Source organism: Rhamphochromis longiceps, linkage group LG23 (genome assembly GCF_057381845.1).
Source record: "Rhamphochromis longiceps isolate RC_006_pf linkage group LG23, R_longiceps_female_GT1.1, whole genome shotgun sequence".
NCBI lineage: Eukaryota > Metazoa > Chordata > Actinopteri > Cichliformes > Cichlidae > Rhamphochromis > Rhamphochromis longiceps.
Genome location: NC_140578.1, coordinates 2,245,865 through 2,263,453, shown reverse-complemented (window position 1 = coordinate 2,263,453; position 17,589 = coordinate 2,245,865). Strand labels below are relative to the sequence as shown.

At 40.2% G+C, this 17,589-nt stretch overlaps 2 protein-coding genes across 2 annotated transcripts in view; one reads left to right on the top strand and one right to left on the bottom strand.

The window, feature by feature from the left end:
- Positions 1–847: 847 nt before the first annotated feature.
- Positions 848–4,955, bottom strand: dio1 (iodothyronine deiodinase 1). The gene is made up of 4 exons (XM_085398968.1): positions 4,338–4,955; positions 4,120–4,263; positions 3,630–3,829; positions 848–3,246 (listed from the first exon to the last, which is right to left on the bottom strand). The coding sequence occupies exons 1-4, from the start codon at positions 4,672–4,674 to the stop codon at positions 3,181–3,183; spliced, it is 747 nt and encodes a 248-aa protein (XP_085255094.1). The 5' UTR covers positions 4,675–4,955; the 3' UTR covers positions 848–3,180.
- A 5,619-nt stretch (positions 4,956–10,574) lies between these two features.
- glis1b (GLIS family zinc finger 1b) overlaps positions 10,575–17,589 on the top strand; it is a 77,725-nt gene continuing 70,710 nt past the window's right edge. Inside the window, exons 1-2 of the mRNA XM_085397792.1 lie at positions 10,575–10,672; positions 10,774–11,082. Of these exons, the coding sequence (XP_085253918.1) occupies positions 10,806–11,082 (277 nt within the window). The 5' untranslated portion in view covers positions 10,575–10,672; positions 10,774–10,805. The remainder of the gene's footprint in view (positions 10,673–10,773; positions 11,083–17,589) is intronic.

Sequence of the window (17,589 nt, the reverse complement as noted above, 5' to 3'; positions counted from 1 at the left end):
TCTCACCGTGTGGGCTGTTTTTGTTTTCACCGTACATTAATATTAGAGTAACTCAGGTTTGAAGATACTGCTGAAGCTGTGGACAAATAAACGCTTACATTAGAAAATGAGTTATCCACAAAAAGTGTTGAACTGTAAGTGCTGTTACCACTTGTGTACCTTCTATTTATCAAAAATGCCAAGATTACTAGCACAGATTAACGTCCTGTGTCATTAAAATGGAGTTGTCATCACATCTTGCTTGCAGTCAGTGCACAGACCAGTGGTGGCTTCGCTAATCGGTGCTTTCACTAAAGCTAGAGGGTGCTGTAGTCAACAGGTACCAGAACAACAAGAGGAAGTCCAGAGGGAGCCTTTGACTCAAAGGAAACTGCAGCTCTGGCTCAACGGCTGTGCATGAAAGATGAGGGACAAATCGTTTCAGCTGTTGACATCAGTGGGTTTGGGACAGTCACCAGCTCAGTTCTGTTACAGTTTGTTCCATGTAGCAGAAATAACAGTTTAAAAGGTGCATGTAGGAAATATTTTACATTTTCTTTGAACTGTGTAACTGTGGTTCGCAGTGGGGATTGCCGTCAGTCTACACTGTATGACAAAAAATCTTTACTCTGCAGAAAACAATCACAGCCAAAGAAACACTTGAAGAGCAGCTGAGATTGTGGAGGCCTCAAAGATGCACTGAGTTATTTGGACGATGTAACCTTAAAGATTATAGGGTGATTTCTAAAGTTATGTCAGTAGCTTTACGTCGCATCATGAATGTTTATCCTTTGGATTAATTCGTGACTGTCAGTAGAGTAAGAGTAAATTTAAGCTGCAAACAGCCACCTTCACGCCATTTACCACCATATAACAATTTACCTTCAACAGTTTTCAACCCACAACTTACCCTTTGCTGGGAGATCGTCAAGCTTCGTTTCACGGCGTAATGGTGAGTGGCTCCAAAGGGTCTTTATAGTTTCGTTTTAGACGTCTGTGTTTATTTTAGCCGGGATCTATTTATTGGCACCTGCTGGAGGAGGCAGTCGGAGCCACTGAAAGCTCCGGGAGTTGCCAAGCACAGCTTTCCCCTAAACTCTGAGGACAAGCACACTTTGCTTTTGACATCAAACTGCTGTTACAATCACATGGTGACTCATTTTTGTTGCACTTCCATCTTGTAAATGTTTTTACTTGCAGCTTAAGAATTTTAAGACAAGTAAAGGCCAGAAGAGCAGCACTTGGAATCTACAAATGCTTGATGAAACGTTTTTATTCTATTAAATGTCCTTCACTTTCCTTGAATGATGCATCTGTTATCTTAATATAAGACTCACTTGAGCATGATCGGTTTTTCCCCTCAATGTCTTTATGTTGCCCTCTAGTGGGCTTCAATACACACAATGCTTTGCAAATGCCCATGGCTTTGACACACATACTGCACATCCATAGTTTGGTTAAACTTTATGATTCAGACCTGAATCCTGACAAAAGTTCATCGTTGGGAGGATCCTACAGTGTTGTGGTTCCTGTCTAACAATGGGAAATGAGGCTAAGCTGCTGCTGGCTAGCCTCCACAGGATGTGGCCTGACTGGGCAGCAGCCAAACCTACCCTCCAACTTCAGTCACACAAGAAATGTTATGAAAGCTGTAGCCTTTGTTCAAAACATATCTGTGTCATATACTTGTAAAAACAGGATTTAAAAAAAATGAATAACTAAAACCTTATTTCATTTCAGTTTTGCTTTTATTATTGCCACAAGTCTCACATTAGCACTAGTGTTTATGAGACAACACAAAGTATTCTGGCAACTAAAAGAAGTCAAACTACAAATTATTAATGCTTGGATCGAAATTAAAATCCGATTCTTTTCTCCAATACAAAATTTTATCAAAATACTTGAAAGCTATCTTGTGCCCTTTCACCAACTACACCAAGATAAGAACCCTCATTAGATTAAATTATGTAACATGGACACTGGGTGCCAAAATCATCTGATGTGCAGATAACACAGTTAGATATTAAGGAATCTGAACTTTACAATCCACACACAGTGCAGAAGGTTTATCATTTCCAGACAAGACAGCAAACAACAGGCAGATTCTCATGTGGGAGAAATCTGCTCTTTGTTGGTATTAAAACTCTGAAAGCATTTTTTGTAATAATGGAGAATTCGAGCTTTGCAACAATCATATTCTCTTTTAATGGGTCAAGCGTGAGTCACAGTGACAAACACAAAGTGGCTAGCATACGGTGCTGCTGCATGTCTGACTTTGACAAAGTGAGTACTCTTATGTTGAGGTGCTACTGGATGACTTCACATCCAAGAATATTCAAATCAATAAGTGTCCAATAATAAATTAACCTACGTAGTTCAAAGACTTCCAGCTAGAAGAGGTTTTGACTGGCATTGTCATGTAAATAGTAGCCAGCTGTTGAAACTGTGGAGAATTCATAAGTGTGCACTTGATAACTGACACTGAAAATGGGAAAACTTTCAGTGCCTTAAATCTTCAGGGAGTTTAACTGAAGAAGCCAGGCAACATAAGCAAAACACACATGGAAGCAAACTACATCTGCTGTCTAGTCTGTGATACAACGAACATGACATGACTGAGGTTGGCCGTCTCCCTGCGTTTCAATGCATCTGGCTCCAGAGACCAGAGGTTTAATCTGTAGCCGTCACTAAGAAACACAGAGAGAGGGTTGCAAGCTCAGAGGCTGACATGTCGTTTAAGACTACAGAAAGGTTACACACCATTTCTACACCTTTTGTGATTAATGTGAACGACTGACAGTAGGACTACATGCTGATGTAGTGGAATTACAGTTACAATGCAGACAAACCTGCGCCATAATAAACCCACCACGCAACCAAAAAGAGAATATGGACAAAAAACACATGCATGCTCACACAAATTACATCTCCTGTATGCGCCGTTTTATCACAACCGCTGAGTGGACTGTCTCCCTGTGTTTGAATGCATCTGGCTCCAGAGTCCAAAGTTTAATCTGCAGCTGTCATTAATTAACACTGAGAGGAGAGTTCAAGCTCAGAGGCTGATATCTTTTTTTAAGACAACATGAGAGCCTGATTGTAAAACCCCCCACCTATATAAGTAATGTATACTGGTTAGAATGTAGATAAAACCCACCCCTTAATAAGAAGAAACCTTTATTCATATAAGCGCAGAGTTTCTTATTTTATCTTCTCCAAGAAGGATCGCACCTCCGCTGGGTTGTAGCCCCAAGGCCCTTTCCCTCCCTGAGGAACATAGTAACAAATGTTAAAAGCATAATTAATTACACTTTATTATAAAGATACTAATTTAATTCAAACGAGAGGACCAGAAACAGGTTTTTGTCATCTAAACTACATATCTGGTCCGGCTGCCATGAGCCTGGTTCAGTGCCAAAAATGTGCCCTTGTTATGCTTCTTCAACTCCTGCACCACACGCGATAGCGTGTGTTGAGATAGTGCAGATTGCACTCACGCCCATAATGCTGGTATGACTTCAAATTGCGTGAGAGAAGCAGTGAGTGGAAAGTGAAAGAATTTGGCCTTGTTGCTCTCTAAATACAACTCATCAATTAGCAGCTCAGAAAGAAACTATTCAAGAAATTGCCCGTTTTTGCACCTGTCTTACCTTGTAGAGCACTTTCCCAGCCTGCAGAATGTAAAGCCTCTCAGGCAGAGCTCCGTATTTTATGGTGGTGACGTCAGTCATTTCATCCACAACCACAGGACACAGGGGTTCACTCTGAACCAGGACCTGTGCCGCAGACAGCCTGTCCTCCAGGCTCTGGTGCTGGTTGATGTCATAGTTGTTCTTAAAGGCCCAACCATCTGCAAGTGAAACCAAAAGTGCGTTTTCACATGATTGCACCAGAACAATATAAACAGAAAGCATATAAGTAGTTTGTGTGTTCATAGAGATAATGAATGCTATAACTGGATTACAAACGTCCAATAGCCAATCACAGATCTGCATCTCCTGGGTTTAGTTTCAAGCTAAACATTCATCAGCATTATTCAGATCTTAAAGAAACAAAAAACCTTCACTTTCTTGCTTGGTGATATTTTGGCCACATGTTTCCACCCACAAATTTCAGGTTCTGCAAACAACTTGTACTCACCTGTCGAATGAGCCTCTGCGATGTAGATCACAAGAAAGTCGGCTACATCGCTGAAGTCCTTGACGAGTTGCTTGAACTCATCAAGTTTGTACATAAACGGGGGTCAGGTGCAACTTCCAAAACTCAGCACAAGCGCTCTGTTGCCTGCAGAGAAACGGCAATGTTGGCGCAAAGAAGCATTGCATAACAGCAGATGAGCCTGGGTTTCTTTAACGCACCTTTTAAATACTTGGAGATGCTGGTTTTCTTGCGGTCCATAGTGACCACAGGTGAGTCTGGAGCTTCTCCTCCCACAAACGCCTCTTCTCCGAGAGACAGCCACATGTGAAAAGAAGCGGTTTTAATAAATGCCAAGGACATAAATGTCAGACCCCAATCCTCATAGTTAAACCTGGGATTCTGGGTCATGGTGATCTTTTCACCCATGCGAAGTATGAACTTCTTCGCAAGGCTTGGTGAGAAAAACTGCAATATCGCCAGCATGAGAAACAGTCCCAACATGTAGCAAAACATGCATGCTGTCGACAAATAAAGCAGAATTTTTTGCAGAAACATGGCAGCAGCTTGCCGGTGGTATGTCCCGTGTTTCAAGGCGTCTCCAGCGGAACTCTTTGGATCGCTCGTTTAAAATTGTTGGTCAGGCTCCCTCCCACTCTGCTGCCTTCACGGTCTTTCGTGTAAGATCGTTCATTTTACCAACAGAAACAAAAACTTCCATTTACACGACGGTAACAGTTGTTATTCTGCGCTTTAATACGCTTTCTGTTGATTACATATTAATACCCGCGTTTTCATCTTGCTAAACATCCCATAGCGTAGTTGGGAGCTAATTTTCTTCAATATTTCCCACCGTGAAGAAACATCAAATCAAAGCCAAATCAAAAAAGGCTGGTAGCTCTCGTTTATACAAACAAGTAGAAGATATAAATGAGTACGACTGTCTTAAAATCAGCCGATGTCCTGTTTTATGTCCTGCTAGTAAGTGGTTGCTTGGCAACATGACCGTAGGCGCGTAAGAGGAGTTCACGGACAAACTGATATTTGGTTATTATAATAAGATTAACTTTAATTATAATTGTAGGTCATCGAGACATAAAATCAACATTTCATTTCATAATACAAAAGTTTGCTCCAAAACGATGCTTTGAAAAGTTTCTGTCCGGTAGCAGGAAACACTGATGATTTTTTTCAGCTCAATGTTTAATTTATCGCTAATGACGTCTAGTAATCGCCTCACATACCTGTATTTTCCAAAGCACCAGTTAGCTTTAGCACCGGGTACCCTACTGATTTGTGGGAGAAGGATAAAGGAGAAAACAACCGCTCCGTGAACACTGCTAACGAGTATGAGGTTGTTTTTCCACAGGGCTCAGTGGTAGTTATTGGCGGTTTGCTCGACCACTGTTTAGCTACATGGGTGTTAAAGGGCAACAGGTGTCGCCGTCTTCTTTTCAGGCCACATAAATGTAAGTTTGACTTAGCTTTGCCTGCTTTCAGTTTATTTAAACACTGGTTTGTTAGCAAGCGTGTTAGCCAAGTGCAGTTCAGCTTTGTAGCTCCCACGTGTGAGTGTATTGTAGTGCTGCAGGTAATTTAACATCACAGGGGAAATTGTTCACAGTGGGATACAAGTGTGTAACCTCTTTTATGGTTACTTCTTTGGTAAAGGCCATAAGGCCTTTCAAGTGATGGCCTTTCTGTGGTGACTGTCAAAAAAGGGAAGAAAAATAGATATAAATAAATATATTTTTCCAGATTAAGTAAACTGGACTTGCCTTTTTCAATACGATGTCAAATCATAGGTTCATGCATACGTGGACTTTAAAAACCTGAAATTACTCATAAGATTTTTTTTCCATAATTAGCTAAGGGGATGTAGTAATATTGTGATTGGAGCAGCATGTAACATTTCATTGCAATTATTTTGTGTTTCTTGAAGCACAGACAATCTGAAGAAGTCGTTAGATTATGCATCTGACTTACTTTACGTCAAAAGCATATAGCTCAAAAATAAAACTTATGAAATTTGTCCAGTAAGTTTTTTCCTAAGATTGAAATGATGACCAAACGTCATGCAACTAATGGGCATTTTCAAACTCGTGTCTACTTTTGAATTGTTTAAGAGAGTTTAAACTATCTGCTGCACTATTACCTCAATAATAAAATGAGCTCATTAAATTTGGTTTTCATTAATTCCTGAGTGTGTTTGGTTTGTTTAAAAAAAAATAAATGTTTAGTTTTGGTTAGGTCTCCTGGTTTCAGCATTAAATTATTTATTTATTTTAATGTTAAACCAACACTTTGTGATGACCTGTCACGTCGACATCCTTGTCTTAGTTATAGCATACACATACACCAAATCTCTTCCTGTATATTAATTTTATATATTATAAAATATGATTATATTTGTGAGTACAACATAATCCAACCTTTTCAGTCAGTTAAGTTATAAACCTAATGAATAATTAATTCTCCTGGAAAAACAGCCATAGTTTTTAGATGAAGTCTAAACCCTTTAGCCATCTCTAATGGGCATGAGTATTATGTAATGGGGGTTTTCCCCCTCTTTCCTTCAGAATAAAATCTATTCCCTTTTTCTGTGAACCTTTGTACAGCAACATAATCCTAAAACAGAGAGCATTACTTGTTGACATTATAACCCTTAAGATTTGTAAGTAGCTTACAAAAAAGCTTCCTGGTTTGACCTGTATTTTTATATTTGTTCTTTTCTTGCTGCCAAGACATTTAACGCCAAGGCCACAGGTGAAGGAATAAGACTAAGTATATCTAAAACTGTCTAATATGCAATAAAAATACACCTAAACACGTGAATTTCATGCAAATTCCAATTGAAACTATATTAAGATCTGCTTGTCCTTTAAAGATGTGGTAGCGCTAGTGATAAGCATATATTAACTTTCACAGTGCACTTTTTTCAGCTTTCCTTCATGGCATTTGCTGCAGGAACAGTCTTGTATTATGTTTTTATTCTCGTCATATATGTTTAAAATTATACGTTGTTCTAAGAAAAGTTTGCATAATATGTTGCATTAGTTACCCAGTGTCAATGGCACAGTTTTCTGTAAACAGGCCCACAGCTAAATTGTGAAAACCGGGGTTGACAACCCACAATGTAACTTTGTCATGTTAAGAGAAGAGAAGCTGTTAGGTTCAGACAAGCCAAATAATGGGGAAGATGTCCCGGGACTGTTGAACTTGTTTTACTTGTTTTCTAATTGCAGGCCACCAGAAAGATGTATAAAAGTCATCTTATCTCTGGGGTAAAAGAAAGGGAGATTTCAAAGTCAAAAAGGCGCGCTTAAGCCTAAACCTAGTTTTCAGTGGGACGAAGGAAGTGCACTTTTTACCTGGCCACATGGCAAATTCTTTCTTTGACCAGTTTCTCCATGAATGAACTCTCAGATGACAGACTACCTTTTATTTTCACAAACATGTTGAGCTTTTCTAATTATTCGCAATATTTGAATTTCATGTATTTATTTACATGGTATTTATCGCAAAGTGAATTTCACTTTTATCTGGCCAAAAAAGTTACATGATGCTTTTCTTGTGAAACAGTGTCATGTCCAATGTTCCCTCTAATTTTTCACGTGTCTGAGCGAACACACAAACTCCCTGAGCGGACACTTGGACCACTGTGAGCAACAGCAGACGTGTGCACTGTGGTCACGCCAGCATCTAATCCATCCAAGTTACATGTTTATTAAAATAATCCAATTACAGCATTTACATGTATGTTAGACTACTTTTAATTAACTGCTTTAGCCCACCTACAATGAAAATTGTAAGTGGGCTAATGCACCAGTGACACACTTGGCTGCCTTCACCACCCGTATCTGATCTTTTTTTGTTTCTTCTGTGCAGCTGGTGAGCAGTAGGTCAGAATACTCTCTACTGTTGACCAGTAGAAGTTGGGCACATTGGTAAATAGTTTTTACACTGTTTTTTTTTTTTTTACACAGGTCAATGAGAACCCCGTAATGTAAAGTTTTTGGGTAAAATATGAAGGCTTCCTTCCAGTGTTAAAACTTCTACATTTGCAAACAAAAAAGCTGGGATGCTGTGTAAAATGTTGATTAAAACAGAATGCAACTGTTTCCATATTCTATTCACAATACACAGAAAACTGAGGAAATGTAACATTTTAAGGAAAAGTAAGGGAGGTAGTTTTGAATTTGAAAAAATAAAAATGGTCTCAAAAAAGAGTTGTTTTTATGACTGTGTATTGTGTAACTGAAATATGCATGGTCTTTCTTAAAAAAGAAGCCATCTGGATGGGAGCATATTTTGCTCTAAAGCCTATGTAGCTTTTAGCATTGATGGTGCGTTTCCACATGTGCAAGCTACTAGCTCCATAGGCACTAATGCACCCTCATACCACGAGAGATGTAGGCTTTTGACCTGAGTCTTAATAACAAAATTTGTTAGTGAACTGTGTTGAGAAACAGCAGTTTCTAAAACTATTGCTGAACCCGTGAGGTGATTCATTCATGTTAGAAAATCTTTAGATGTTTTCTTTTACCTGCAGCCCTGGAAAGACCAAATCGTCTTGGGAGAAAGTAAAAAGTATAAAAAAAATACTTCAACCCATTAAGAAGGCTTATTTATCTTAGCCTAATCTTATAGGCTATATGGTCAACAAGTACAGGCTTAGTGCCCTCTGCTATGTTGCTGCACAAAGGTCTAAAGAAGCAGACAGCATCTCCACTTTACTTTTTGAAACAATAGTTATGCTGTGTGATGTTGATCTGTAATAAAATGGTTATTGTAAGCTGAGTATGATTTAAGCATGCAGTTAATAATTAAAATTACAGATTAGTATGCCACATACATGTGCCGTTCAATGAATCCTTGGTCTATAAAATGGGTGAAAAAAATCTTTTTAAATGATTTTTTTTTAAACGTAGCATCTTCAAACTGTCCCCTCAAACTCTCTTAGAGATAAGTCTTAGAGATAAGTCTTAGAGATAAGTGCCAGGCCCTGAAGTCTGGCCGTGTTACATCCTCCAATTCATTTTCTGCCGTTTAGCCAAATAGATAAGAGGAAACAGAGGAAACGAAAACTGTCGTTTTAAGTAGCACACAGGAAATTCAAAACAAACTCAAACCTTTAGTTTAGTTTAGTAAATTGGAATAACCGGATGAAGAAACAAAGGCAGCACAAGTCGCGCATTTTTACAGCCGATATTTTCCTCACACTTTACAGCAGCAAAGTGAGCGCTTACTCCCGCCGTTTATCTCCTAAGGCATTTATAAACTTTCCTTCACTTTCCTTCACCTCCGTGACAAATCTAAACAGTTGCGTACTGTTTAGATTTGTCTTTACTGAGCATCTTCGCTTCCATGTAAACACCGCAAGATGGCGCTGCAGAATTGCAATTTTCTTGTTAAGAGAGAGAGAGAGAAAACCCAGCCACTTACAGGGTGAGGCGCCCGGTCAGCGTCGCAGGAAAGAACCGTTTGATCATAAGCACTGAAATTAAATCTGTGGGTTAATTAGGCAACAGTGGTGGTTTTGATTGGTGGTTTTCTATATGAAGGTTTTGTGTTACCGCTGATATTAAACTTGTTTAGATAATTATTAAGTTTGGCCACAGAGTGGTGGCGCTTGCCTCTCAAATGACTGCCATAAATAACAGGAAAGCTTTAGAATAATTTGTGCTGTTTACATTATTTTTGAGAAATGTTTCCAATTTAAGCGCAAAAATAGAGATTAAATCCCATTAATATTACTAGTTATTGAAAACTTTTTTTAAACGTAAGAACTCGTGATTTTCATGAACAATTAAAGTAACTGAAATCATTTTGGCGGCTCAAGCAAACTGACCAATTTAATTGAATTCAAAGGGATTTATTGGTATAAACAGTTCCCCTCACGTTTTTATTTTTCTTTAAATTAAGCCAAGCCTCTGTGGAAAAGCAGCATGGAAACCACAGACACAAATCCATAACCAAACGAACTACTGAGATGGAGAGTCCTGATACGATCTGCTCAATAAAAGCCTCGGAATAGCCTTGTGCATATGAAACTATGCTTGTTCTCGTAAATGCTTACATTTCCCTCAGGAGCTGTGGGTCATTAAACGCTGAAATTCAGTGTTGTGACATAGTGTCGATCACATCATGATTAGTAACAGCGAGCTTTGAATGATACCGGGCGCATCATAAACACGCATGATGATGCAGGATATTGCACACAACTTTATGGGAGTTTATTCGAATCTTGATTCGTGCGTTACTCAGAACTGCTACATCGTCCCGATCCAGATCTTATCCCCCCACGGAAACACGGACACCGTCCTTATTGGCGCTCCTGCATACCGGTGCAGCTATTGGGTGTCAATCTCACGCAAAAAGAGGGGGGAAGAGAGAGAGAGAGAGAGAGAGGTGTGTGCACGGGATGCTGTGATGTCTGGTCGCCACTGAGAGGATGCTATCGATCAGGCGTGCAAATGCTTCCTTCTCCGCTTTGATAAGCATGGTCGTGTACGCGTTTAGACTCTTTCTGCTCCTCGTAAACAAATTGGACAAGGTAGGTGTTGCCAAATCCCTGAAGTTTCCCAATGTGACGATTTCCCCCTGGTTCATATAGACTGCGGCGATTTGTTGACCTTTTTCTTTTCACGCGCACAGGTAATGTGAGCGGGGACCGCACTGGGTCATTAATGCAAAACTCCTCAGCGCTGTTCGGGATGGTGAGCCACTGCCAGACCCCTGCTTTCACCGACTTCACTGGCTTGACGCTCTCCGTGTACGGCAGCAAGGGAGACATCTGTGCGCGACGAGCAGGGAACGGCTTTGGATCGCAGATTTGCCGGAGCCCTCATGACACCCCGACTCACATGAACTGCGCCAGCCCGAAGCGACTCTCCGCGTCCGAGGAAAAAGCGCATCTGTCAGGCAAAACTGCGCGCTTGTGCTTCTCTCTCCCACCGGTGCAAGGTAGGCTCTGTCGGCACTCCTGCTGCTGAGCATGGAGGATGTTGCAAAGTCCTTTAACTGAGTGGATTCGCCAGTTGAAGGAAATTGAAATGTTTTTCATCTCTTTATTTAAAACAAACGTTATGGCACATTCAGCCAGACAGTTTGACCAGTTAGCAGTTCTGGTTATTTGAGAGTTATTTAAAAAGCCATCATCTGAATGAATATTGCTTCCACATGGCTTCTAAAGAGCGTCCTTTGATATAGCTGCACTTTGGTGTAAAGAGCATTGTTTGCAGTTGTGCGTTAGGCCTTTTAATTAAACTCAGACCTCCTTTGGGTGCTGGCCAATTCATAAACAGTCTATCAAAGACTTCTGTGAAGGGATATAGAAAGCTGCCAAGCAAATGTGCACTTCCTATGTGTGTTAACAAGGAATAGTTGAGTTCAGTGTCACATTGGCTTATCTAACAATAGGAAAACTCTTTCTTGGACAGCTGCAACTGTCTATTTTGTCTCAATTTGAGAAAAATATTAGGGCTTTTAGTTAACTAAGTAGACATGCTTAAATTGCTAAAATATTCTTATATGAGTCCTTTGGTGCCTGTTGGTTAAAAAAAATCAAGAAGCAGGGCTGCGAGTTTATCGGTGAAGGGAAAATCTTTAAAGCAAAAATTCCATAGATGAAAGTGGAATATAAATAGTATACAGAGTGGAAACTGTGTTTTTAGTCTGTGCTATCCTGTTTAGACAGTGTTGTTGTGAGTGGGTGGAGGTAATTACAGCCCCGTCCTAAATTCTGATTAGACTGAACAGACTTTTATATTAGCAATCACCCTTGCAGCAAGAAGAGGATCAACGGATTTGATTATTGTTTCTTGGTCCTAAACACAAACCATATGTCTGCTGAATGTCTCTCGGCATTTATGAGTTCTCTCAGAGCACAGTTGTGCCCTCAGCCCTCCATCCCCAGCATCCCGAACCAGAATGAATTGTCTCATTGTCTTTTCAGCGCTTTTGAACTCGCTTCCCGTAAATTGTGGGAATGCAAGATGTGTTATGTGTTTGTAGTTCACGTTATGCAGATTAACACTGAGGCAGACGCATTCTTTTTTTTTTTTTTTTGGCCTGAATGTATAAAACAATTGAGTGAAATTTTAATAAGGTCATCATTTTTATGGCAAGCAAAACTTCATCCAGCAAGAGTTTCCTTAAGCACGCACTGATTCAGCGACATTATATTTTATTGTAGCATTCAGGAATACAAAGTTTAATTACGTTTAATGTGAACTCTAATGTTTCTAGCCTGCACAAATATGTGCTGCATTACAGGCATTTTTACAGTGTTTTATAGTCAGTCTTGGTGAGCATGGAGTATGAAAATGATCTCAGTACTCATCAGTCTTTTGTATAATGCCTCATTTCAGCCCGGTCATATTACATACTCCCATTTGGAGACAGAGCTGGAATTAAGGCTGCATTCTCAACCATTACTTTAGATTTATTCTGAAAGGGATCTCAGAACAAACAGTGCCTGTAATATTTCTCCTAATGGAAGTGAGACAGCGGAGGAAGACTTAACTCAGATAGGAGATTCCCGACCTTTTCCGTGAACCCTGTAATTGCAAAAAGTGAGGTATTACTCAGTGATAACAGCGATTCAAATGTAGGTGGTGGTGTTTCATCTAATCCTTGGAGGAAAGCTGTCACGCACCACAAGATGTTTGCATTTGGAACTGCTTTGCTGGTTTTCTAATTGCTCCCAAACTACAAAAACCATGCTCTCTGCCAGTTTTTCTTCATTGTGTTCGATTGTTTGCATAAGTGTTTACAAGTGTAAAACCACTGACTTGAATGAGAGTCGGTGAATGAGAGAGCATTCGACAATACATATATATATCTATATATCTATATATATATAGATATATATATGTATATTTATAGAAACTATAGAAAAGCACCATTTTCTCTATTTTTCTTCGCACCAAGTCAAATAACACTTAAATCTGTGCATGACTTCAGACAGTGTGCTTATTTTTTCCGTCCTCTTTGTTAGTTTAACGGTGGCTAATCACTCTAACACTGCAGGTCAACTGTGCTATAAATATTAGCGCCCACCAGCAAAGAAAATATTAAGCCTGCAAGGAAACCAGCTGAATATCAGCTTGAATGAATTGTCTACTCTAGCATCATTTGATATCTTACTGAAGTTTCTCCTGGCCAGAACGATGCTGCTGAGTCTGAGCTTATTTAAGGAAATGTTTGAGTCTGAAGAGTGTGCTGGTGTCCCACACTGCTGCTCTCAGATAATGCACAGGATGTCTCTAAAGAGATGAGTAATCAACATTTGAGCTTGTATGTTTTTGTGCCACATTATCATGTGAATAGCACCGGTGTACCAGTGTAAGCACATAAACTCACCAACCTCCATGGCATCGATCTTATATATTGTAAACAGACACTGTGTGAGCCTACACTGCGTGCACACATCCGCTGATATCCTCAGACACTATTTTTATGGGGAAGTGGCTTTGGTATCAATGTGAAATTCCCTCAGACTGACTTGGTTTCCTGTGTTTTCCCCCAGACGTCAGACTGTGGGGCGATAATCTGACTGTTATGAGAAACAACCAACCATTACAGTGCTGCTTTCAGCCTCTGAAGTGTAATACACTTAATGACAGCTTCCCAGTAGCCCGTGAATAATTTCAGTTGTAAGTGCAAAGTCTTTATTGTGAGAAAAGCAGCGGTTCCAAGCAAACTGTGTGAATTGTTACCCGTGTGGTGTCAAATGTATCTGAAAAACAGAAGAAAAGCTTGTCAGAGTCGCCTTTTCTTAAAAAGTCAGACAAATCAGAGTAATTAAATGTCCCAAAATATCCTTCTCATTCATCAAAACCCAGTGTTCAGCCAAGCCTAAGAGGAAACTGGTGATTACATAAAAATATCAGTATTCCAATACTTTCTGTTGGCTAGATTCTGAGTATAGGCTTTCATCTAAATCATTAGATTTGTGTCACATCAAAATGTTTATATATCTATAATTCTGGGAGAATATTTGTTTCAGCTGTTTCAAGGGGTTTTAAATTTCTTAAACTACCTGTGACTTGAGGCTTAAAATGCCTTTAAGCGTATTTGATGTATGCCCAGACAATATGATTTATTTTGCTTGGATTTCACTGTTTCTGGGGGGAGAGTTCAGTTGTGTTATTGCTGAACTGTTTTGGTTTAATGCTGAAAGGTTAAGAAAATCGACACAAATCAGTGACTTCACATCGTGGTTTGTTAACTTGTTACCAAAAGCAGTCGATGGAGTTCATATAGTTTAGTGAAGTCGTTCATTTTTTTCTCCCCAGTATTCTAACACAAAGCTTCAGGAATGAAAAAGTGTCATAATGTCATAGTTGGTAAGGTAATTAATTAAATCTAGTCTAGACTAAAAGTCTAGAATTTAATGAAAGTTCATGTATTTTTATATTTTAGAGGCTGTTAAGCAAGCTAGGAAAATTTGGTTTTACCCTAATCGGGTCACAAAAAAATCAAAGCAATAGTTAAAGAATACAAATCCTCATCTGGGTTAATATTCAGGTGTTGCAGTGTTTTGTATCATTTACTTTACAGAGTCATTTTTTGTTGCTTGCTTTTTAAACTTTTTGCCAAAACCACATTTTACTTTTTAAATAGTGAATCATTTTCATCTTTTTTTTCTTAAAAATATAATTTTTTTAAGAAAAGAAAGGAAAAGAAAAAAGTTCCTCTGCCGATCACTTTTCTGTTGAAAGGAGAAAAAGCTGACACGAGCACTGAAATATCAGTTTATTCAGTGCGGCTGAAGTTTGAAAGAAGGCTGTGGGTCTCAGTATCGCTGTAACTCCTTTTGCCAAAAAGTAGTGGCAGTGATGAAAAGCTTATAGGCGCTTTTTCTCGAAGATATTTTGAAAGACCGATCAACCCTCAGAAACGTTTTGCTGCTACCGCTGCTCTGTGACATTTGACCTTTTATTGAACGTCTTCTTCGCTTAATTTCTCTGCTGAGGCTAACCAGATAGTGAAAAACTACACAGCACATTTTTTGGTTATGCTTTTTTTTCAGCCAGCTGTACTTTATGTGGAATGCGTCATCGTGAACGGTCTTCTCTTTGTCCGGTTGTTCTCCTTGGAAAAAATACACACGGACCTGTTTATATATAAAAAGTAGCACAGTGATAGTAACATTCTTTTCCTGGGTTTTCTCACCGCTCGGTGCATTCCCATGAGCTAAAGAGCCTCAGCCCACGTCTTTGCATATTGCATGAGCTCAGCAGTGAGTTATGGGCAAATGTGAGGGTGCTGCCTGGGAAGGGTGTTGCAGGGTGTAATATTTGCAGCATGTTCCATTGATTCATAAAGCGAAGGCCCGGTGATGATTCTGCAACGGTATTCCCGTAAACCTCTGCCTGAGACGCTGGATGCTGGGTAATGGAATAAAAGCACTTCCTGAGTCACAGCCACTAGAGAGGGAGAACGAGAGAACACCCCTTGTGTGGCATGTGCTGGGCTGAATCACCTCAGCCCAACTCGGCCTGAGATCCACGTGGTGTGTATGGAATCAGGAGGTACGGCAAAAGGAAGAGACGAGAGTTGCATCAGCTGTGGTCGGATTCTGATTAGATTTGCTAAATGAGCTTCAAAAAAGCTAAAATGTGATGTTTGCTGTGCTTTTCCTTTTCTGTTGTAAGGTCAGATGTTCTCATTCTTATGTGACCATTGTGGTATGACTATGGCATCTCACTCTAACCAAAAGCATTCTGACTTGCATTCTGCCAAGGAATCCAAACAGTCACACAGCAAAAATATGATCTGGTTTGAGTAAGTGTCGAAATATCTCTGGAATACCAGAAGAAATTTGCCCGGGGCCTCAGCTTAATCAAGAAAAAGCTGCAACGTTGGCTCAGATATGTCATCGTAAAAGTGTATTTTTAGCACAAACCTTGCCCAAAACTTTTATGCGCTCTTGGCGGTGAGAGGAATAAGCTGCCAGGTGTCTTTGTTTTGGAGCTCAGCACAGAAAAGATAAAAAAAAGACTTTTCTCTGTTTGCCTGGACAAGCATGCCGCAGCTGACCACACGTCTATACAGTCTGCATTACTCATGCATTTTCAGACAGCAGCGACTCCTCTCGCAGAGCTCTCCGTGTATGACTTAGCACATGGGTGGGTTTTTGATTTACATCCCGGCTGTGCCACTTGCTGTTCTTGGCTCAACGCTGCTGTGTTTCATCAAAGAAAAATCCGCTCCACTCTTGACTGTGGCAGTAAAGACGACCGTCCGCCGCCGTGCTGCCTCGGCTAGAGTGCGCCTGGAAGCTTAGGGGGCACTCGCAGCTGTCAGCTAGAGAGAGAGAGACAGGAAGAGAGCAAGACATGACGGGGGAACGAAGAGGACGTAAGGACTCACTGAGCTCCCTTAACAAGTGCTCAAGACCCAAATTGTATGAGTATGAAAAGGCACTGTTTGCATCCGAGTTTTAAGAGAGGCTCCTATTTCATCTTTTTCTGCCAGAGAGTATGTCAGCAGTTTATTTATGCTACATAAAAGCTTACAAAGTCTGCATCACAGCTCGGTAAACAGATCACCATTTAAACCTGCAGCAAGCGACAGATTTAAATGCGAGTCAGCCTCAACTTCTCTAAACGGTGTCTGAAATGTCCCTTTTTTATGAGGCTGGGCATGTTGGACGTTAATCAGCTAGCCAATCAAACACTGGCTTCAACCGAGTGGTCAAAAACAAATGGGCAAACATGATGTTTTAATGCCTTCATTAGAGTGGAGGAGAAGGCAGCCAAAAGGCTCGAGTTTTATCCTCTCTCTCCGTCTCTGCCAGGAAGCTGCCACGGGGCAGTGCCCAGTCAGCTCACTGCACCATTGGCTGGCGCTGCCCCAGTGGACTATCAGAGACATTATAAAGTCTAATAGTGCAGTTTATATATTTTATTAGTGCTCGTTAATCGAAGCCTAGCATTCTGGAAGAATTAGTTATTCTCTAGTCATGTGCAAAGCGATCCAGCCTGAGCACTGTATTAGCTTACCAAGATTATTAAGTGCACAAAAGAACGATGGAACGAAGGCTGCTTAGAGGAAAACTCGTGCACTGTGTCTTGTCTTAAAGTGATGTGGGTTGACATCAATCATAAACACTGAGCGTGACGACTTGACGTTGTTGGACTCAGATATTAACGTGTGCGTTACGTCTTGGCAGATTTTTAGTTTACGAATCGTCCTTTACAGACAGTCAACTTGCCTTGTGGTCGGGATCTACTGATTTTCATTTATTTATTTATTTTTGTATAAAATCTATTTTGAAACACAAATCTTTGGATAGAAATTTATGATGGCATACGTATCTCTTACACGCGCAACAACTGATGATTAGTGTCAGCAGGGTGGCGCAGATAGACTGGTGCTTCTTTGTTATTGGTGAGTCTGGACAGGCACGGTTGTGCATGCTGGGAGGAAGAGGAGGATTTTGGGAAAGCGATGCTGCTGTCT